This window comes from Syzygium oleosum, unplaced genomic scaffold (genome assembly GCF_021117445.2).
Source record: "Syzygium oleosum isolate NSW1041296 unplaced genomic scaffold, Sole_v2.1 Sole_v2.10, whole genome shotgun sequence".
NCBI lineage: Eukaryota > Viridiplantae > Streptophyta > Magnoliopsida > Myrtales > Myrtaceae > Syzygium > Syzygium oleosum.
Window position 1 is genome coordinate 8,066,779 of NW_026607494.1, and position 24,124 is coordinate 8,090,902.

The following is a 24,124-nucleotide window of genomic DNA, read 5'->3' on the forward strand; positions in this document are numbered from 1 at the left end:
AGTAGATTTGTGTTGAAACCCCGAAGTTGGGCTGGTTTGATGCCTCTTCTTAGCTGGACTTGTCATCGGTGTTAAGAGTATGTCAGGTAGCTGTTCATTAGTTGCGAGGTCAGGAGTAGACTGCAAATTGAATTCAGGTGCCATAGCGGCACCTCAGCATGAACAATTCACGGAGTCTTCTTCTTAGGCGGGCCGTGATTCGTTTCCAATCCCGCTTCAAGTTGATATACAAGCTTGTAATGTACTTATCAATGGATGCACATATAACAATGGCTGTGATGCGCATCACAATGCAATAAAAACATCAAAGCAATGCTCATCGTCCCTCGTAATAAAATGATCACAAGGCAATGAGATATTGAGTATTCCCCTTGCTTGCACTTGCCATGGCTTCTGCCTAATAAACATGAATATTCATTTTCCATGAACCTGAACTTAGCACATATTACGCTTCCGCACTTCCTGCACACAACCGGCACCCAAACAGGGTGATCACGTACTAGGATTTAGATTATCTTGTCCTTGGATTTTCTTCATCATCATTTTCTCTTGTATTTGTCAAGTGCATGACCTTAATTCTATGATTTTGCAGTGTTTATTCCACTTAATGGCATCTTAGGCTTGTTGTTTTCCCAAGTCTGGTGACGGCTTCAAAGTTAACTGCTTCGTGAACGTAACTACTTGCTAGAGGAATGTTATTTTTCTTTTTTTGTGAATTTCGATCATTATTTGTCTAAATTTTATGAAGAAGCGTAATGACCCATCCGTCGTTACATCTATCAAATTCCTTCTCAGCCAATCGTGCTTTTAGTTTTGCGTGGTAAAGGAGATGTGAAGCATTTGTCAGCCAAGACAGATCGGCAGTTGGGACTGAACAACCGCCCCGACACCACCAGTCGTCAGTCACTACAGTCACAACTAATACCGGATAACCATTGCCAAGATCATCGGTTCGCCTTCATCAGTAACAGTGACACACCACCGTTACGACCGTCACTAATGATCATACTTTTGCATCAAACATTATAAACAGTCATTTTGCTTTCTTATACTGCGAACGGGCGCAAGGCATGCAAAAATGCGACATCCTACAATGTTTTCTGGAGAATGATTTCGAGATAAAATCATTTTCCATTAGTCCAAGCGTATATGAAAGAGGGAGGGAGGGAAGGAGGGAGGGAGAGAGAGAGAGATCTTAAGTAATATATAAACATTGCAATAACCCTTGTACAACACAAGATTCATCAATAGAGTTTGAAGAGTGATGAAGAGAAATTTCAGAGAGTACTTCCTTTGTTTAGGCGAAGCTCGTCATGTGAGTCTCTCCCCATTTCATTAATTCCTCTTTCAACTAACTCTAGCATATTAGAAAGCATAATCTAAAGTGCCAATACGTCCAGTTGCCAGTGCTACGTATTAACTGCACCCACAAAGGAAAAAGTAACTAATTATATGATAATTCAGAAAAGGAACGTGATTAGTGATAAGACTATGATTAGAATAAATAAATGATGAGCATAGTTAAATAATGGTCACAACTGTTCTTGACATCTTCACCTCCATAACCTAAACCTATAGTTTTCAGCACCTTTGTCCCCTTTTACATGTTGAAGCTACGATCCCATATGGCATTGGAGATAAATACTCAATCTATTTTGTTCCCAGTTCAAATTATTCATTGACAACTCTTTCTAAACAAAAGAGGAAAAAGAAGCACGCCCAATCATTAGCTGGTGCGCAACTATGATCCCGTAATTTCTTTGATGTGGTTACGTTTATACAGTGTTTTGATCACAAGATGATGAGTCCGTTGCCTGGTTATTTATCCTTTTGGGAACAAATTCAATTTCCCTAACGAAAATATTCTTTTTCTAATTTTGTAGGGGATTAATCATATATAAGCGTGATTGATTGGCATGTTCACAGAAACGCAAATAGGTAGAAAGTTTTGCTAGTAATACTGGAGTTGAATAGGAAGAAAAACGGGAGTGTACCTGAGCTTAAATTAGACGAGTTGGAGGGCAGTGTGGTTGGATCGAGAATAAGGTTGGTGATTTGGATCCAGGACGTTGACCGGCAGGAAGTTGCGATCGTATGCAGGCTGAGATGGTAGCGGCTCGTACACCGACGACGATCCCGCCATGTTGAAGTGATGATCACTTCCTTGCTGCTGCTGCTGCTGATGTTGTGCCCTCTCATTCTCAGCTATCTATATATCATCACAAACACAGAATTTGGTCTACTCATTGTCCATGTCCGAGTTCTAATAATTGCATCAGTTTTTTTATGATTATCCACAGCTCAAGTTATCCGCGCCTTTGCATATTTGTGACATAGCTCAACAAATCACATCTCTTCATCGTGACATAGCTATGCCTGTTATAACCATTTGGATTTTGGATTATAATATCTTGAGAGATACGATTAGTTTGGTAATATCACGTCCATATGACAAGTTATGTACGCATGTGAATGCTTGGGCAGAGAGAGAGAGAGAGAGAGAGAGAGAGAGAGAGAGAGAGAGAGATATACCTTTGCTCTCAGATACATGTTATCATTTTGCAGCTCAATTTCCTGCACAAGGCCCTTAAGTAGCTTGGAATGAGAAGATAAGCAAACGGTCGAAATAATTAAGCATGCAACAAAAAATATTCACAGCGAAAGCCAAAATACATATCAGAACCAACATGTTATACGTGTACAGAGTGGATCTTTTATAGGTGCTTTTTCTTGCACATAGCTACGAATAAACTCAATTTGAACATTGTATTGCATTATGTTGGTCACATAAAAACCAATAAGAACACTTGCAATTTGGTCATCACCATGTTGGGAATGTACTAGAATCAAGTTGCAGAAATTTCAAAAGATAGTTACTCACCCTCTTCTGCATGTACTCGATCTCGGCAAAAAGCATCTCATTCTGCAATAGTTAGCATTCGCAAAGTCTATTAATAAACGCATGGAAAAGAATTTTAAGTGCAAGTTCTGATGGTGATCACAGCTAATGGAGAGACATGAAATTTTACCTTCTTCGATCTAACTCGGCTGATTGATTTCTCTAATTTGTTCTCGAGATTCTTGAGATCCTTGGAGCTCAAATCACTTATACCCTCACCTAGAATATGCCTTCACACATAGAGTTTCGGTTTTATATTAATCCTCTAAGTATATAAATCAAGCAATCGTTCATTTTCAATCTAGTTCATACTCTCACCTATTTGAGATCTGGATTTCTCTTATTTGTCTCCGAAGCTTAGATGCTTCTTGCTGGTAAAACTGAAATCATCGTAATAACGGTGAGCATCTAAGAAACATGGCAAGTCAATAGGGTTTATTACTCATAAAATAACAATAATTAACACTTTTTAGCATTCGATTATATGCACGACGAACCATATAATTATAAACCTAGGCGATATCACATCCATACAAAGGTATATTGATGAATTACCGCTGATAGACACAAGCATGTAACATCATCATGCGCCATGTCTCTATAACTTTAAATAAACCAAAGTCAAATTTTGCTAACTCGGGACTCTGTTATGACCCATATCATATAACCTTTGGGATACTGAGGGCTAGAAGCTCTCGACAAAACTGTTCTAATTAGGTTACTATAGTGATCTGACATTAAGGTGCAAAAGAAGGATAAATTTTGGATGCAAAAGGCCAAAAGTGTTCTAATTAGGTTACTATAGTGATTTTACATAAAGGTGCAAAGGAAGACTATGATCCAGCTAGCTACCTTAATTCTGTCATGTTCTTATTAGGTTGAAATAAGTGAACTAGGTCAATAATACCTTAACATTCTCAGGGTTATAGGCTCAGCATACTACTTATGCTTCTAAGAGGAGAATTAGTGAGCTGTGAGTGACATTGGTAGTAGAAAGTAATGATATCGCATGCTAGATAAGATTCAACACCAATTATCTGGACAACCTACTCTTCTAGCCACTCAAACTTACCTCTTCTTTTATGAAGGTCATTATACTTATTATTTCTTCAATCAAGTAACTCAACTCTGATTTAACTTTATGTCAAAACACTCCTTTAGGTTTCCAACCAAAAACCAAATGCGTAAACAATGTGACTTCTAATGCTGTACACTCAACCTGAGTAGTCATCTGGCATTCAGTTTGCAAACTATTAGGCATTTAGTAAGCTCTTAATACTTATGGTTCTTTAATTCAATGGCTGACATGCTTCACGGTGGCAAATTAACGAAGGATATCACATTAGATCTCATGTCTGTTTCTTGATCAGTTCTTGACCGAAACAAAGCAAATACAAAGCAAATAACCCGATTGAAGGTGGAACAAATGTAGGATGACGACAACCTTATGTAATGTACTCCCAATTGCTGAACTGCATATTGCGCACCTCCTAAACTTTGCTTGATCTCACAACAACATGCTCTTGTGTGATTTTTCTTGCTTCGTGAATAATAAACGGCCTATATGTGTGTTTATAGCATGTGAGAGGATGCAGTGTACGCTAGGAGTATTTAGTATGTCCGTTCATTCGACTCAAATGTCACAGCGATGTGCTGCTAGAGTTGTCTTGATGTTCAAATGGAGCGTAATACCACACTATTACGTATATAAACACTACAGTAAAGGTATTTCAAATTATGAGGAAATCGTAATTTGACATACAAGTTACTCTATCTAACTATGCAAATCCTTAGGTTTTCAAGCTCGTGACATGTGAATCCAAATCGATCCCCGAGAGACTATACTACCTTTATACCATGCATATCTAAGTTTGGTAAATGACTCTGCGAAACTTCTTCAAAAGATTTGAACCATTTCACTGCTCATGGTTTGTCATCATTCCGAACCAGAAGCAATTGAGATTTTTTGGCAGTTGAATGGCATGGTTTAACCTCATATATGGACTGTATTTGCAATTAGCTGCAAAAAGGAGATAATGAGTTCTACCTGTGTGTTCACTTCAGAAACAGACTGTGGCTGTGAGGAATCGCTGCTTGTTTTCTTGTACCTCTCAATTGTTCCTCTGACACTGCAAAAATAACAAAAAGAAAGACTTAAAAAGCGAAAGAAAAAGGAACTATAGTTATTACATAAATTAAGAATCATAATGAATTCAACCAATGGTCGAGACATCAGCTGGCCTAAGAATTAAGCTAGCAACTTTCAGAATGATCTTATCGCCTGGGATTTATAATATCATGCTAGTAGATTAAGAAAGACAACCCTTATCAAGAGATATACAATTACAAGTATCGAAAGAAAAGGGCATAAACTCCATCAAGAAGTCTTGATGAGGTCTCGAATTTCATCAAGAATATAAGTTCTCTCTCCTTTCAGATTACTACCATACACCTGAGAGCCTATTGAAGATGTGGGATGGTCAATTGAAGCTTTCCTACTAGTAAAAGGATTATCTAGCTATAAGAAATACATTTCGGATCATCTTGAAGTTTGATTGGTTTGGATGAGTTCCTCTCAAATCATGCATTGATCCACACAGTCAGAGACCTCTATCTCACCATTAACTGCACCAACTGGTACTACCATCATGAATGACCATCGCCGCCATAATTAACCCCGCCACCAACTCCATCACCTTTTGCTAACTATCAATCACCACTGCCGCCACTTTTGAGTATACCGAACGATAGAATGAGATTTCCGGAATTTGGTTTCATAGAAATACGATTCCTTCTAGAATTCCATTCTGATTTGGCAAAAATATAAGTAGTTCTAGCCATCTAGTTAAGTGGTTAGTGGTTCTATATGTCTATTTCAGAAGAACTAATGACTATAATATGTATTAACAGTAGAGAACATGAGTTTATTTAGCCTTGAGCAAGTATGTATCTGCAAATATATAAACTCACTACTATATAGTCTAGCAAGCTTTTCTTTTGCACATCGATTGTGCGAATGGTTTTTGTTCTTAGGGTTCCTCCTTTTTCTAGTAGATCTTACTCTAACTGCAACATTTTTAACTTTTCATGAATGACATATGTATTTGGTAATTACATGAATTTCTTCGTTGGTAAGCTGTTAGAGCGAATAATGCATCTCACTGCAGATAATCTCAATCTAAAAGACTGCCTAGGATATCAAGAACTTTGTACTTTACATATTCCATAGTTTCATTCTAAAGAAACAATGCATGCATATGAAATCTAGCCAGCTTTAGTTAGATTCATCATGATAAAGAGTTGTGAACAACCAAAGTAGGTGGATGAAAATCGTTTATTTGATAACTTTCAGCGCACTATTTGCAAATTAACAGCATAATTTCAGTGAACAAGTTACATTTTGAGAGAAGGAACATAAATTGGAACGCCATAGCCATTTAGATCATCATTTCCTTGAAGTGACCGAGTTGCTACTTTGAGTCTCACAATGCACATTAAATGTACTTAGTACGAAGGAAAACTTCTAGACACTTCCTGTTCATTGAACTATTTCTAATTCAACCCTCTCAAAAAAATTTTGGATAAAGAAATATGTACGCATCAGTACAAATTGAACATCATCTCGGCTTCGACATTATAATGAAATCGTGAGAACTTAATATATGAATGGTTGGTCTGTACATCTCTAATAAGTATAAAGGGAATGCAGAAAGAATTCAAGAAATCAAATTACAATTGTCTGAAAATTATACATATATTGGACGCTTTACACTTGTGATGTTAAAAAGCTTAAAAAAAAATAACCAGGCCTAAGTAGACTGTGCTTTTAAATCTTTTTATAAACCTTTGTTGGAAATCATATTATTCTTAATACAACATTCGTTTCTCTTAATATATGAATTTTCAATAACATTGACGGAATATTTACAATATCAAACACACTTACATTTTGTTTATCTATCATACACCAATTGAATTGGAAAACAACAGCAATCATTTAAACTTATTAATCTCATTTAGTAGGATTATACATGAGAAACCTTTTCAAATCACCGTACGCATATAATGACGACGTACTGAAAAAAAAATCTGGCGGCAAAATTTCTTTTGTCTGTTTTCACAGTACGGCGAGTGCTAATCAAACTACATTGAATTTTTTTGCCACCTTAATTTCGTCGAGCTACCGAATGATTGGCTATCCCCTGCCAAGCTGGCAGAAGATACCAGCACATGATTGGTCCAACATTCTTTTAGTCAAAACCCCACGCAAATACCACGTGTAAGAAATCCCAGCAGAAGATTATCCAAAGGTTAATAACCCTAGGAACAACACCCTTCCTCCCTCCCAGCAGAAGAAATCCCAAAAACTGGCATCGTTTTTCAAAGGCGTGTCCTTTTGGTAGAGCACCTTTTTGTGACTATACCATGAATGAAGGTTTTGAAGAAGAAAGGGTAAAGAAAGTATTATTTTCCATTGTCTGTCTACATGCTAGCTGGTCAGTGTGAGGAAAAAACCCGTTTTGTAATGCAGTGAGAAGAACTCAAAAGTTGCAGAGTCTCTCGTTGGTTCGTACAAGACCCTCTCGTCCTCTTATCTGCTCTTTCACTCTGTCAGTTTCAACTTTACCCCTCTCTCTCTCTCTCTCTCTCTCTCTCTCTCTCTCTCTCTCTCTCCCCCCGTAACTTTTTTTTGACATTGTTGATTATGTGCAAAACAGAAATGCATGACTTGTTCTCTATTTATAAACTTTTTAGACAGATAATTAACTTAAGTGACCGAATGCAGATGAAGATGAAGTCACAGATTAAATCCCAGAAAAAAAATTTCTTCTTTTCTGTTTTTTTTTCCTTTTTCATGTTACACCCAGAAAACTTTTCTTCTGAAATGCTGTCACTCTCTTTCTCTCTCTCTCTCTCTTGTGTGTATGTGTTCATAAGATTCTGAAGATCTAAACAGGGTTGCTTTTGGTTTCAGGATTTCCTTAAAGATGAAAGCTCTCTCAGTTTCTTGCAATTTGTGAAGAAATGAGAGGTGGGGTTTTTTCTAGAATAGTTCTTGTTTTCCTTGTTTACTAAATCGCCAAAACTGAGGTTACTTTCTGGTTACATCGGTCAAAATCCAAAAGTGAAGGCCTGAAAATAAGGGCCGAAGAGATCTCGAAGTGGAAGAAAGAGAATTATATAGAGCAATTATTTCTTACCCTTTGAGATGCAGAAATAAAAGAGAGAAAGAAAATGAAAATTTAGGAAAAGGAAAAGAAGCAGAGAAGCCAAGCAATGGAATCACGACACACACCCACACACTCTCTTTACCTTGTCCCTAGTGATCAACTGAAAAATCATGTCTGACGTGACAAAAGATTCGTACGTGTTGTTGTTACTTATTAGACATGATACACACAGCTGACCCACACAAAAACAAAATGCAAAACCCTAACTAATCTCAAAACTTTCCTGTCTCTTCACTTCAATTCTAACGAGAGAGAGAGAGAGAGAGAGAGAGAGAGAAGCATGAATACGAGGGGACAAAATCAGTGGCATCCAATTGGCCAAACCCTCTCAGCTTTTTAACAGGCTGATTGAAGTGAAGATCTTGGAGTAAATCTTCAGATGCGTGCCATTTGGGATATTTTGAACCCTAATTTGATTGCTTTAAGGTACTTGTTCCTGGGTTTTTCTTTTCTTTTGGAGATGACATTTCATCCTAGGAAACGTCAAGAAAATGTGAAATGGCCCTTGAATGTGTCACAGCTTTTTGAGAGAGAGAGAGAGAGAGAGAGAGAGAGAGAGAGAGAGAGAGAGAGAGAGAGAGAGAGAGAGAGAGAGAAGAGACTCATTCAAAAGAATTAGGAAATCTCGACACCAGCATATTTGTTGTTCTTAGTGCTAATACTCTCTCTCTCTCTCTCTCTCTCTCTCTCTCTCTCTCTCTCTCTCTCTCCCCGCGTCGCAGCTCATGGGAAGACAGTCATTTGAGAGAATCGGACTAAAGATGGGTCATGATCATGAAATAATAAGATCCTAATCGTTATTTTCATGAAATAATAAGTTCCTAATCGTTATTTTCATCTGAAAACAGAAGCCTTGACGACTTCGTGATTGTGTGTTCATAAATCTCAGCCTAAAAGGTGAAAATCCAAATGAGAAGAAGAGCACTGAAAACACCACAAGAAGAACACTTTTGAAGAGAGTTTATTCATGGATTGCAACAAAACCTGTTGTTGGCATATTCATAGAGCCGGCCGCGGCTCGAGAAGACAATAAGCGCAACTTCAGCGTCGCACAGCACCGATAGCTCGTAAGCCTTCTTCAACAATCCGTTCCGGCGTTTACAAAAGGTGACCTGCCTGTTCGTCGCGTTCTCGATCCGCTTGATCTCTATCTTCCCTCTCCCCCCGATTCTCTTCTGTGAAGAGGCCTCCGAAAATTCACTCGGGAACTCCATACCGCTGCAAAAAGACCTGAAAACAAACGGGCAAAGTCACTTAGATCCGTCTATTTTGGCAAGGGGGAAAGTAGCAATGTATTTGATTGAATCTAGGAAGCATTCAACAACAAGAAGAGGGGCAAACGAAGTTGAGAGAAAATCGTAACACCACCCTTGGTGTTGAAGGTGCTTAAAAAAATAATATGAAAGGAAAAGATTCAAGAAACTAACAGCTTAACTTGGTTCTCTCTTCTTTGGTGTGTTCTTGAGCCAAACATTGAGAGAGAGAGAGAGAGAGAGAGAGAGAGAGAGAGAGAGAGAGAGAGCATTCAAGAAAAAAGAAGAGGGTATAATGAAGTTGAGACAAAATCGTAACACCAACCTTGGGGATGAAGATGCTGAGGAGAAAAATACGAAAGAATGACTCAAGAAACTAACAGCTTGACTTGGGTCTCTCTTCTTAGGTGTGTTCTTGAGAGAGAGAGAGAGAGAGAGAGAGAGAGAGAGAGAGGTTGCACAAAATGTAAGCAGGTAGGTTACAGCAGATGGATATTTATGGGCAGAGAAAATGGACCCTTAAACTATAGTCAAAACAGCTTTGCACTGTCTGTATACACCATACTAATTTCTTTTTAATTTTCCCTCCATCTGAACTAGTGTTTTGTGGGAAAAATCTTTTTTGGGGGTGAATTAGGGCATTGGCATTAGGGGAAAAAGGGCCTCCTTCTTTTTTACTTTTGACATTTCAGATTCCATCATTAGCAGTCCATTTCTTCGTGTATAGGGAAAAGGGTATGGGAGATCATTAAAGAGATCTTTGAAAAAAGTGACCCTTAATGGTGTTGATGAGTGAGGCCATTGGGCCTTGCCCATGTTTCTTCCTTCCACCTTCGATAGTGTTGGAATGGAGAAAGAAAAAAAAAAGGGGATTTAGTAAAGTTAAGAGCAGAGCTATGCTGAGAATAGTACAATTGGTGTATAAAATTGGTATTCTGAGTGATTTAGTATACTGCAAGTGAGCATTTGAAGTTTGAATAGTTGTGTCATATTTATCCTCCACTAACAGTTTAACATCACTTAGTATACCGATTTTTATAAACGACTTTAGTGTACATAGCATTTCTCATATTATTATTCGGGAATCTGATATACAGATATGTCTTTTATGATATATTTAGCCAGTAATTCACCACCGGATTAAATCTCTCTATCTCCCTTGCATACATAGCTATAGTGTTTTACTACAAAACGACATATGCATATACAAATTTTGTTAATGATATCATGATAAAAACCAATGGAAATACGTCAAAATTATGCGTCAGAATGCATACATTTTATTCACGACCCTTTATGATCTCTTTCCTTTTTTATGATAAGGAAGCTTATGTTTGGTGGTTAAACTATGGGAGAATAAAACAACCTACTAAATTCGTGAATTAAGTGACACATGAATCAAAACCTAAGCGAGTGATCTTGATATATGATTTTTCTAAACTTAGTGGGTGCGACGGACCGAATCCATATATCGCATCTGTACACCTAATTCGCTTTCATTCCTTAGTCAATAAACTACGATCTCAATACTCTGAAGTCCCATGCAATTGATTTAACGGAACGACTCCACGCGATAACCACTAGGGCATTTCTGTTGCGAATTCAATGAGGAATGTGACGTGCTTGAGGGTGACTGCCATGTGAAGTCCTGTTCACATCACATTCTCGAGTTCATTTATGGCAACAATTGGAGGAGGCCCATGACTGTATATTTCATCTTCAAGCCTGTAATGGATTGCCCTCTTTTAACTGTAGGAAATGGGTGGGATCTTCCCATCTGCTCATCGCCAAAAGTTCATCTCAAAGCTGAAGTTCTTTGTATACATGGTCAGGTCACATTTTTCAGGTAGCTACTGCTCCAATCCAAAGCAGCAAATTGTCATTCATTCTCATGTTCCTGGTCACAAGTACTCCTTAACACTGTTGTTCCAGATGAAGCATCGGGAAGTAAAGCAGCAACATTCTCTCTTGTCTAGCGCTTCCGAGGGACGGAGGAAGTGGATGACAGTGGGTGGATGGAGTTGGTAGTTACTAAAGAAAGCGGACGGAGTTAGTTTCACTTTTAATGCTTGTCTTAATGTTAGATTTAGGTTTAATTTAGATTAGATGTGAGAGCTTGATAATAATTTAGAGGGTGGACAGTATAGTGCCATGCTTTTGTGAGAGTACTATGTGATATTATCAAGCAATCATATCCCTCCATTTTGTTCATACAACAATTGTTCTATCCTATAGTTTAAAATTTAGCGACATAATTGACTTGGTGGTACAACGTCACTATGACACACAAAGTCATTCTTTCATATGGTATAGTCTCACAATGTAATGGATCGACATTGAATGGGGCATCTTAATTCATGCCACGTGTATTAGATGACGACACATGTCACTGACTTTTTAAAATTGAGTATTTACTAAGAGGAGCCTGAAACTGATGGTGATCCTACACATCGGAAAGGCTAAAAGAATAAAGTTTCCTCAGACCATCCTAAACCTTGTGGTAAATTTTTTAAGAGAAGCAAAAATTACAGATGATTTATTAAATATTGCAATTTATTTGTTGATTTGGCGGTCAATAATCAATAGGTGCCACTCCATTTATTCAATGCTCATATTGCAAAAAATAGTATTTTCTGCTATGTTGATATGAAAGTATATATCCATATGAATATTCTCTAATTGTTGTCAATAAATAGATCAATGGTGGATCTAGTCGACACACAACTCAATTATGATTTTTCTTCTCCCTTACGCTAAAGGGGTGATGACTTTGTACCGGTCGGGACACTCTCTGTCTCCACAGGTACGAGGTTTTTGTGTTCGGCCTCCTATGCTGTAAGTTGCGCGTTGAAAAGTTATATACTACTTATTTTACCAAAAAAAAAAAAGGGGGTGATGACTTTTAATGACAATTTCAGTGGCCATAGTACTTCAAAAGTGAAATGACAAATGAAGAAACTTTCCCTCGATGAGCAAAAATAATTTATGAATCACAGTCTGCACTGAATAAAGGAAAAACATGGGGGTGGAATGTCCAAAGTTTTAATAGTGTAGGTGGAAATCTGATGCAAAATTAACTATGAAACCCTAAAAAGTAAAATATACTTTTCTTTTTGTATTTTCATATGCAGATTGGTGAAGAAGATTGTGAAAGCACTGGACATGACTAGAAATGGTAATTTTCTGTAGCCTTGGAGTTGTCCCGGATGGCTATTATATTATACCTTTTGACCTTTTCACATTTGAATTCTGAATTCTGTTTATTTCTCAACATCTCCAATTCTAAGAACATTAACTTGTAAGCATTTCAAATCATTTTGAACTTTTCCCTAGCTTCTAAACTATTATGAATAAATTTTGGTTAGTCAAACTATTTTTATAAAAGTTTGAAGGCTTAGAAAATGGGTCAACAAAGTATAGTGTTTTCGACATCCCCGAATGTAAGCCAAATCCGACATGTGACGTACACATCTGTAACCACATCAATCAATTATAATGGCAACAAAAAGGAAAACTTGCAAAATATTAGGAGCAGATCTGATCATAGGTCTGGCTACCTCTGGTTCTTCCACAAATGAGCAGGCTTGGCCCTAAATTTTGCCGCTAGTGCTCTGGCTTGGGCAATTCTTTTTCCGAGGCTTGAACCTCGGCGAATATTGACCTGAATGACTATATTGGAATTTTGCACAATGGTTTAGAACTAAATTGGCAAAAAAATAAAAATTTTAAGACTTAATTGACATATGTATAGCAAGTTTATGACTGATTGGGAATACCCCCATGCTTTCCCATGGCTGAGCTTCGGTGCTTAACCAGGCCAGAAAGTTCAAGCTTTGGTAAGCATGTTCCGATACGATATTATATGAACCATTTTCTCCCAAATATTTAAGATCTTGGGTAAAACACCGACAATGCAGAGAAAACATATTATTTGACTTTCTAAGAACGAATGTTTATTTGTTTTCATAAAGTACGGAGGTTTAAATCCAAAAATCCCTAAACAGAGGACAAAAGTACCTTATCTTGTCCGCATCGCACATAGACCCCGGAGGTCCAAATGACATCAAGAGTACATGTACAAGTGCGTGCCCAATGATGTGATTGTACCATATCATATGCCATGATATGATATAGTATCAATTAAATTCTCAAGAGCGTAGTATAAAAAACTCATGGCATCAATCTTCTACTATATAAAAACTAAGGTTTTGCATTTACCATTTTTTAGGGCAAGTAATTTCTCTAGAGAAAGACAATAATTCTCTAGACAGAATTTCTCTGAGGTGCCAAGAAAAGAATTCTGGCTTTTGCCTCAGCATGCTTTATCCCACATGCTCATCATAATGTTGTGAAGATTCTTCTAGCTAGTAGCCCTAGCTAGACAACCGAGTTTCCCTAGCTAGACACCTGAGTTGGATCCACAGGCGATGACTTCTTGTATTCACCCTCTGAGAAATTATTTCATGAACTGCCATGTTCCATGCCTGCATATTTCAAGGTCCTGTGGAAACCCCCTCTTCTCTACCCCTTTGGCCATGACTCGTGGCTTGTGACTTTAATGATGGGGCCAAAGTTCTACATCAATCATCGCAAGAGGAAAATCACTTAGGAATTGTGTGTGGTGAGGACCACATTTCGACAAGTACTAGAGTACCACTCCTGATTCATGCATGAGAGAGAGCTCTAGACCCACATAAAGACTATTATTTGGGATGTGAGCTATCAAGGAGCCATGTCTCCCCCAAAAGCGTGATTGGGTCTAACCCCACTTGCTTACCCTAAGCCTTTGAACATCATCCACCCAAATTCATACATCGGCTTTGTATTTGGATAATCCATAGAAAACCTAATTGGTTGGCTACAAGACCGGTGGGGCGACCTTTGTGTTTTTTAGCGTCTCACGTGTTCGATTTTGCTCGTGTTACGGGTAAAAAAACAAAAAAGTAGCGGTAGGTTTATTGCATCACTTAATGAATATCTAAATTCAAAATCGACGAGTTTCTGTATGTCTAGCATTGTTATCATGTATTAGTTTCACGGCCAATGACGCCGCAAGCACTTGAACTTGTTTCCCGTTTTCCGATCAAATAACTTATACGGTTGAGTACCTGAACTTTTCTTTTTTTTTCGGTCGAAAGTACCTGAACTTTTCCGAAAGGGCTCAATATAGAGGTCTCTCTTCAAGCGCAAGAGGAAATTAGGGTTCCATTTATTGGGGGTTTGCACTAAATCAAAGGTGAAAGTGCTGAGGTCTTCTTCTTCATAGAACTTTCTCTCATCCTCTGCTAATGAGCTATTAGCCTATTACGCACTCTTTCAAGGATGGCTGCTGATGAGCTATTACGCACTCTTTCAAGAGTGGCTGCTCCGAAAAGGATCACCACTTGTGGAGCGTGGGAGGAACAACGTTGTGCCTCTGTGGAGTCCCAGAAACGATTGCAGCTGCTTGGAGCATCAATAATCCAGGGAGAACATATTAGTTCAATGTTAGGGCCAACTCCTGTATGAACTTACTACAATATTAGTGATTCATCAACTTTTTGCCAATTAAGTTACCGGTTAGTTCTGATTTAATTTCATATTCGTTTGAGTTAGTCACCAGCATTTATGTGATTTTTTTTAATTTAGTACTTCCTCTATTGGGTTACAATACTTGATGAGTCACTCAAAATAAAAGTTGTTAATTTTGTTAAATAGTTGGTAAATTAAATAAAGAAATTAAAATAAGTATAAAGATAAGATAAATTCTTTTTTTTTGTTAGAGATAAGAGAAGTTGGTAATTTGAAAAGAGCAAAATAAGCGTTCATGAATAACTCCAAAAAACGTAGTATGAAGAACTAGTTGATAACTTAAACATAAATAAAGTTGGTAAGCGAGGCAAATAAAAATTGTAACTCTATAGAAAAGTTGATAATTTAAAGGAAAATCAAATAAACGTTGGCAAGCAAAGTTTATGAGAGTTGGTAGCACAAAAGTAATTAACAACTTAATTCAAAAAATCGATAAGTCACTGTTTCGTCGGAAAATGTCCTCACGACGAAATATAATTCACCGAAAGTCGTTCTTCGGTTCTTAATGAAAGGAGACTGAGTTCTAGATCCAATTCCGGATAGGAGCAATCCAGGCATGAATAAAGGACTTGATTTTTACATAATATTCAGACGAAATCATCCAATTGTTGGTGGCGTCCAAAGTTCACAAAGACCTAAACAACTACAGCTAGGGAAACTGAAAGTGCGAAACTGGATAGTAAAGACTACAGCTATGGAAACTGAAAGTGCGAAACTTGGAAGTAAAGATAAAAGATAACATTTGTTTTGTTCATGTGTGCCGGGGGCTCTTTTGTTGATAATCAGACGCTATTTATAGCACAGACTTGGTAACCGTTCTTGGTGTTGTATCCAATACCTACCGTTGATTTCATCTTTACCGTTCATTTAATGACACCTGTTTATCAACTGTTATCGATCTTATCTTCTGTATGAAGTGATAACCGCTCGTGAGCCCATTTAATCTCTGAAACGACAACCGTTATCGAACCCATTAGTTCTCTAAGGCGACAACCGTCATCGAACTTTTCTCCGTTTGACACTTGTCTTTCGGAATGGTAACTGTCATCGAGCTTTCTCTCCGTCTGACATCTGTCTCCCGGGACGATAACCGTCATCGAACCTTTTCTCCGTTTGACACCTGTCTCTCGGGAAGATAACCGTCATCGAGCCTTTTCTCCGTTTGACACCTGTTTCTCGGGATGATAACCGTCATCGAGCCTTTTCTTGATTTGACACCTGTCTCTCGGGATGATAACCGTCATCGAGCCTTTTCTCCATTTGACACCTGTCTCTTGGGATGATAACCGTCATCGAGCCTTTTCTCCGTTTGACACCTGTCCTTTGGGACGGTAACCAACATCAAACTTTTTCTCCATTTGACACCTGTCCGCCAGAAATAGGGACCTTCATCGAGCTTTTCTGACTTGACATCTATCATCCTTTTCATCGATATCATCGATGAAAAACACCTTAGGCACTTGGATATCTGTCTTTTCCAGAGCAAAGGCCTTCATCGAATCTTTCCTAGCTTGACATTCGTTCTTGTCCTTGTCGACATCTTCGATGAAAATACCTTCAGCATTTTTATCCCATCCATCTGAATTTCAAATTTCCCGCTTATACCTGCCCGTACTTACCAGCTGCCATTTAGTACATAGTACAGATGACGTCATCCTTTGTCGTTTTATTCATTTATCTTAAGCATCGATATCTCTAATTATTTTCAGGTGTCAACAGTCACACACACAAAAAATAGATTAGAAGTTTCATGTAATAGTTGATAATTTTGACGTATTTGTAAGAAAAGGTAAATAAAAGTTGGCAGAGGATAAGATAAAAAAAAATTGTCAAAAATAAAAGAAGTTGGTAATTATAAACCAACATTGATAACTAACTAAGATAAGAGTTGGTAATATTAAACTGGTTGGTAACTTAATTGGATAAAAGTTGGTAATCACACTTATCAAGGTTGGAAATTTCATAAAAAAATCAATAAATTTTAAAAGTCGATAAGTAAGACAAAATAGGAAATTTTAGTCGGTAAATTTAAGATAAAAGAATAAATAATAGTAATGAGCTGAAATCACAGTTGTTAATGAAAATTTAGATAATAACCTAATCGGAGAAAAGTTGATAAGTCACATAGATAAAGGTTCGTAATTTCATATAATAAACAGAATATTTAAGCTATTGGAAAAAAGGTAAATAAAAATTGAAAATTTAAATTATGAGGTATATATATTACATATGAGACAAGTGTTGAGGAAAACTCCTATTGATTTTGAAGTTGACAAAACCTTCTATGTTATTGTAAATCTGATACTTATTCTGAACAAATTTATTCCAGGTCTGTATATTCTGGAAGCTCAGAAGAAAGTTATTCAGACTTTACAAACTGTCAAGTATATTTTTGAAGACCCACATAATCTAGGTTCTGAGATTCAGACGCAGAAGTTATTCAGATGCAGATGCAGAAGCAGAAGTTTTTCAGATGCAAATGCAGACGAAGAAATTATTCAGACGCAGACGCAAAAGTTCTTCTGATGCAGACGCAGAATTTCTTTAGACGCAGAATTCAGAACATAACACAACAGCTAGTGATCTGGCATGGATTTCACAGAAGGAATGTTCTGATTGTCTCAATCTAAATCAAATTGATTGACAATCAAACATCACGACAGGAATGCATTACAACGGACAAAGCTCTACTTATGGAAACCAAGATTCTGATTGTATGGGCGACCAGAATCAGCGGGATTCAGAATCTGTTATCCAACGGCTACTCAATCCTTTGTATACAAATCTGTCCAAGGTGAAGATTGGAAGATGATCCTCTGAATGCTGTCCAACGGCTAGTTTTGGAAGTAGAGGAGTATTTAAGGAGATCAACGAGCAGCTGAAGGAAGAACAGAATCAAGAATCAACAAGTCCAAAGTCTGAGCATACTCCAATCATTTCTCTTGTCGTTATGAGCAAAACATTAAAATCTTGAGGGACACTTTGTAAGAGTGATTGTGTGAGATAAAGAGTCCTATCATACACAAGAGTGTTAACACTCAGAAGTTGTAATTCCTCTTGATTACATAGTGAAATCCAGCCGGTAGGCTGTAAGCGTGGGAGAGTGGACGTAGGCTTGCTATAAGCCGAACCACTATAAACTTGTGTGCAGATTCTCTATCCCTTATCTCTTACTTTACATTCTGCACATCAAGAGCACCGTCTTTATAATCTGTCTTGAATCTGAATTTTATTCAGACTCTACTGTGATTTATTTTGTTTCCGCATAAATTATCAAAAATTGTTTAAGATCACCTATTCACCCCCCTCTAGGTGATCCTTGCTAGCTACATCAATTGGTATCAGAGCAGGTTGCTCATTTATTGAAGTGTCTTACTTCTGAGCTAACGATCTATATGGCTAGCTATGGTGCTCCAGGGCTCATTGAAGGACAGAGCAACAAATAAACCACCATATTTCGATGGCAAGGAATATAGTGTCTGGAAGAATAAGATGAAGGCATTCATAAAGTCAATTGATCACATGCAATGGGATGTCATCATCAGAGGAGTCAATCCAAGATCTTCTGATTCAAAAGAAAAGGCAGATGCAAGCTTAGCAGCAGTTCCTCCATTATCTCAAACTGAGATATCCAAAAGAGAAACATTAGATTTAAAAGCAATTTATTCTCTTTACTGTGCTTTATCACCCATTGAATATAAAAAAATTGCTGCTTGTGAATCAGCTAAGGAAATCTGGGATACTTTCCTTGTTACTTATGAAGGAACAGATCGAGCCAAGGAAACTCAAATCAATCTTTTGCTTGGTCAATATGAATCCTTCAAAATGAAGCCTGGAGAATTAATTGCTGATTTGTATGACAGGTTTACTGATATAGTAAACGGTCTTGCTTATCAAGGACAACCAGTTCCAGATGCAATGAAAGTCAACAAACTTCTGAGAGGACTGACAAATCAGTGGGATAACATCAAAACATCTCTTCGAGAGAAACAAAGGATCAAGCCTCTATCAGTGAATGAGTTAATTGGAACTCTTCAATCATATGAGACTGAGAAACGGAATGAGGAGATTGAATCCAAAGGTAATAAATCAATTGTTTTGAAGACTAACATTGATTCTGATGCAGATTCTGAAGATGAAGACGTTGATGATGAAGAACTAGCTCTCTTTATAAAGAAGTATAAGAAAATGAAGATCAAAGGAAGAAACCTCAGAGGTAAGAAGCCTTTTGAGAAGAAGAAGTCTTTCGATGAAACCGAGAGATCGAAGGATGTTATATGCTTTCACTGTAAGAAACGTGGACATATCAAGCCAAATTGTCCACTTCTGAAAAAGAAGACCAAGTTTGAGAAAGCAAAGAAGGCCTTAAAAGCGTAAAACCTGGAGTGACACGAGTGTGAAGACAAGTGATTAAGATATCTCAAATTTCTCGTCTAATGGCTAAGTCAGACTCAGACTCAGATTCAGATTCTGATCCCAAAGTGGAGATTGAGGTAAAACATTCTGACATGCCTATTGAAGTATCAAATTACATTGATGAATTATGCTTTGAATTCAAGACTGCTCTTAAATGCATCTCTTCTTTGAAAAAGGAAAATTCATCACTGAGGCAACAGGATGTTTCACAAAAAGAAAAAATCGATTTCCTTCAAAAAGAATTTCATCAAGTCAAGGAAAGTCGAGATTTTCTTTCCAAAGAAAATGCGGTTTTGAAAAAGCAAGTTTCAGAAATTACTTCCAAGTTTTCAAAGGGTTCAGAAACCTTGAAGCATATCCTTTCTATCCAAATTCCTTACTACAACAAATCTAGTCTCGGATTTGTGAAGGAAAGTGATAGCTTGATTGATTTTCCAAAGGTCAAGAAGAGATTAAAACAAAGACCTCCTCGACAAGCTTATAAAAACCATTTCAAAAGGAATTTTGTAAAACCTGTTGGCCGAAGTGCACTGAGGTGCTCAAAATGTGGAGATCCACAACATTTTGAGAATGAATGTCCTAAGGTCTAGAGACCTGTTAAAAGAGATTTTGTTAAGACAGCTTATACTAATACTCAAGGACCCAAATAAATTTGGGTACCAAAGAAAACTTGAGATGTTGTGATTTTTGCAGGTTACCACAAAGAGAAAAAGGAAGTGGTACCTAGACAGTGGATGCTCTAGACATATGACAGGAGATCCAAGCATATTCGCTGATCTACACTGTCTGAATGGTGGAAAAGTTTCCTTTGGAGGAAATACCAAAGGAAAAATTATTGGCAAAGGAACAGTTGAAATTGGAGGACTTACAATCAATGATGTCTATTTGGTGAAAGGACTCAACTACAACTTGATAAGCATAAGCCAAATTTGTGATACAGGTTTCAGAATCAACTTTCAAGAAGATACATGCTCAGGGACAAGCAAAGATTATTCTCAAACATTTACAGGAAGAAGACATGGCAATATCTATCTTCTAGATGTCAATCCACACTCCACTCATTGCTTGATCTCAATCAAAGAGGATGAAGATCTATGGCATAGAAGATTGGGGCATATCAGTATGAAACAGATCTCAAAGATTTCAAACAAGAAACTAGTTCGAGGTCTACCAGATTTGAAATACAAGAAAACAGAGTTATGCAATGCCTGCACTCTAGGAAAACAAGTAAGAAGTTCTTTCAAGTCTATACATCATGTTTCCACTAATCGTGCTTTGCAGCTTCTTCATATGGATCTATTTGGACCAACCAGAACACAGAGTATTGGTGGTAAGAAATATTGTTTAGTCATTGTTGATGACTTCACAAGATTTACTTGAGTGTTCTTCCTTGCTCATAAAAATGAAGCATTTTCATATTTTTCAAAATTTGCAAAACGAGTTCAGAATGAAATGGGCTATTCCATTTCCTGCATTAAAACTGATCATGGGGGAGAATTTGAAAAACAAAGCTTTTCAGATTTTTGTGAGGAAAATGGCTTTCAACACAATTTTTCTACTCCTTATACACCAGAACAAAATGGTGTTGTGGAAAGGAAAAATCGTTCTTTGCAAGAAATGGCAAGAACTCTGTTGATTGAAAGCAAAATTCCTTTTTATTTTTGGACAGATGCAGTTTTTACAGCATGTTATATCATTAACAGAGCTTTTCTCAGACCCATTCTTGAGAAAACCCCCTATGAGCTTTACAAAGGTAGAAAGCCCAACATTTCATACTTTCGAGTGTTTGGTTGTAAATGCTTTATTCTGAAAAATCCAAATGACCGCACTGGTAAGTTTGATGAGAAAGCAGATGAAGGATTTTTCCTTGGATATTCTACTTCAAGTAAAGCATACAGAATCTTCAACAAGAACTCTCAGACTGTTGAAGAATCAATGAATGTAAGGTTTGAGGAAAACATTCAGACTCACAAAGATGAATCTGAACCATCTCCCAACATTCAAGAATTATCAGAAGATCATCAACAATCAGTATCAGAAGGAAAAGAAGGAAAAGAAGATACAATACAGACTCAACCAGAAAGTTCAGAGTCTGCAGATTTTCAGAAGGAAAGATTTGACAAAAACTGGAAACATAAATCCAGTCATCCGAAGAACCTCATCATTGGAGAAATTGAAGATGGCATCAAGACAAGATCCAAACACAAAGAGAACATCAGCAACTTGGCGTTGATATCAGAAATAGAACCAAAAGAAGTTGGTGAAGCTTTATCAGATGAAAGCTGGATCGATGCTATGCAGGAGGAACTTCAGCAATTCAGAATCAATAAAGTATGGGAACTAGTGCCAAGACCCAAAAATCATCCAGTAATTGGAACAAAATGGGTATTCAGAAACAAACTGGATGACAAAGGGAATGTTACAAGAAACAAAGCAAGATTGGTTGCAAAAGGCTATTCTCAAGAAGAAGGCATAGATTATGATGAAACATATGCACCAGTTGCAAGGTTAGAAGCCATTCGGCTACTATTAGCTTATGCTTGTTTCCATAACTTTAAATTGTTTCAGATGGACGTGAAAAGTGCCTTTCTGAATGGATATATCAAAGAAGAAGTATATGTAGAACAACCACCTGGTTTCGAAGAACCAAGAAAGACTGATCATGTCTACAGACTCAAGAAGGCTCTTTACGGTCTGAAACAAGCACCCAGAGCTTGGTACGAAAGGTTAAGTAACTTCCTTCTGCAAAATGGCTTCACCAAAGGTAAGGTTGATACAACTTTATTTGTTAAGAAAAAGGTAAGGATTTCCTACTTGTTCAAATTTATGTTGATGATATAATCTTTGGATCCTCTAACGAATTGCTTTGCAAGGAATTCTAAAAAAATATGCAGAACGAGTTCGAGATGAGTATGATGGGAGAATTATCATTCTTTCTTGGCCTTCAAGTGAAACAGACCAAAGATGGTACATTCATTTGCCAAGAGAAGTATGCAAAGGAGATTATCAAGAAGTTTGGATTACATAATTGCAAGAAAACAGACATTCCCATGTCTTATTCATCCAAACTGGACAAAGATGAAAATGGTAAAAAGGTTGATCAGAAGGTATATAGAAGCATGATAGGTTCATTATTGTATCTAACTGCATCTCGACCTGACATTCTTTTTAGTGTCTGTATGTGTGCGAGACTTCAATCAGACCCAAGGGAATCTCATTTTTCTGCAGTAAAGAGAATAATCAAATGCATTGGAACATATCCAATGTTAGGTCTTTGGTATTCCAAAGATTCAGATTTTACTCTTCTTGGATATTCGATCTTGATTTAGTTTGGATGTAAAGTGGATAGGAAAAGTACTTGAGGTACATGTCAACTGCTTGGGAATATGTTGGTATCCTGGTACTCAAAGAAGCAGAATACAGTTGCACTTTCTACAGCAGAAGCAGAATATGTAGCATTGGGAAGTTGCTGTGCACAAATTCTGTGGATGAAGCAGCAATTACAAGACTTTGATATTGAAGAATCAAGTGTTGCAATCAAATGTGACAACACAAGTGCAATCAATTTGACAAAGAACCCGATTCTTCATTCTCGAGCTAAGCATATTGAAATCAAGCATCACTTTATTCGAGATCATGTTCAAAATGGTGATGTGAATATTCAATTCATTGATTCTAAGAATCAATTAGCTGATATATTTACAAAACCTCTTGATAAATCTTCATTTGAATTCATAAGAGACAAACTATGCATCACTTATCCATTTTCTTGAAGTGTTTGATAGACAGGAATTTTTCAGACTCATGTATTCTCAGTCTGAACATTTTTCAGACTCACAAAGAAAGGTACGTTCCTTATTCAAATTTTGGCGGGTATATTTTTGGCAGGATAGTTTTATAATCGTTACTTTTGGAAGCAAATCAGGTATGTATTCTAATTTATCTGATAAAATGTGCTTAATATATTGTAATGATATCATCATGCTCGGTTAATTTTCAAAGAGTATATTTTCTTTCTATTTGTTTGGGATATCTTTTTATTTACTAAAAATAACTTTTCCTTCCAAAAATTATCCACCTCCTTTTTTAAACCCGTCCTTCTCTTTTCCAAACCCTATCAGTACGACCTTTTTATCTCAAAACCCTTCCGATATTCAGAGACTCTCCTCTTCTTCCTCCAAAGATCGAAACTTTCGTCTCCAAAGGTGATCATAATGCCGGTCAAGATGGTGGCCCATAGAAGATCTTCTCGTATTCTCAATCAAGACTCAAAATCTACTGCACCGGCGGAATATTTGGAAGTTTCAGACTCAGAATCCGATCATCCTGCAGACCCTTTTGAAGCGTCAACACCTCAGCGATCGTCTCCACCAAAATCGTCTGGTAAAACTGATTTTCGGTTCAGAAGCATTAAACATGTGTGGGAACATTATCAAAGGTTGAAAAGGTATAATGCCTTTGAGTCGGCTCTTCGTGCTTGTCTGAAAGACAACAATCTTCGCTCTGAAACTCACCTTGTGAAAACCTATTCTGATTACTGCATTAAATCTGGACAAGTTCCAACCCGTTCCATCCCACAAGAGACTTTCTCCAGAAAGGGCAAAGAAAAGGTTGGAGAAGCTTCAACTCCTTCTGAAAAGAAATCGGTCCATGTAAGCCCTAAATCCACTAGTGCTTCAAAATTTGTTGTTCCTGATGATGATGCACGATTTTTTGAGACTTTTGAGATAAAGGTGGGAATAGCATCTGGTTTG

The 24,124-nt window shown here is 37.3% G+C and overlaps 1 protein-coding gene across 1 annotated transcript; it reads right to left on the reverse strand.

Annotated features, from left to right (window-relative positions):
- Positions 1–1,192: 1,192 nt before the first annotated feature.
- Positions 1,193–9,697, reverse strand: LOC115685766 (agamous-like MADS-box protein MADS1). The gene is made up of 9 exons (XM_030610878.2): positions 9,558–9,697; positions 9,115–9,360; positions 4,947–5,028; positions 3,218–3,279; positions 3,030–3,129; positions 2,882–2,923; positions 2,533–2,574; positions 1,995–2,209; positions 1,193–1,420 (listed from the first exon to the last, which is right to left on the reverse strand). Exons 1-8 carry the CDS (start codon positions 9,653–9,655, stop codon positions 2,006–2,008), a joined length of 876 nt encoding a protein of 291 aa, XP_030466738.2. The 5' UTR covers positions 9,656–9,697; the 3' UTR covers positions 1,193–1,420; positions 1,995–2,005.
- Positions 9,698–24,124: the final 14,427 nt, after the last annotated feature.

What these genes read in the sequence shown, in the direction of transcription:
- LOC115685766 (XM_030610878.2), bottom strand. Translation starts at nt 9,655, where the DNA reads ATGCTCTCTCTCTCTCTCTCTCTCTCTCTCTCTCTCTCTCTCTCTCTC. An exon ending in AGAGAGAACCAAGTTAAGCT is followed by an intron (nt 9,361 to 9,557) that starts GTTAGTTTCTTG and finishes GTTTGTTTTCAG; the next exon opens with GTCTTTTTGCAGCGGTATGG. An exon ending in GAAATCCAGATCTCAAATAG is followed by an intron (nt 3,130 to 3,217) that starts GTGAGAGTATGA and finishes CTATGTGTGAAG; the next exon opens with GCATATTCTAGGTGAGGGTA.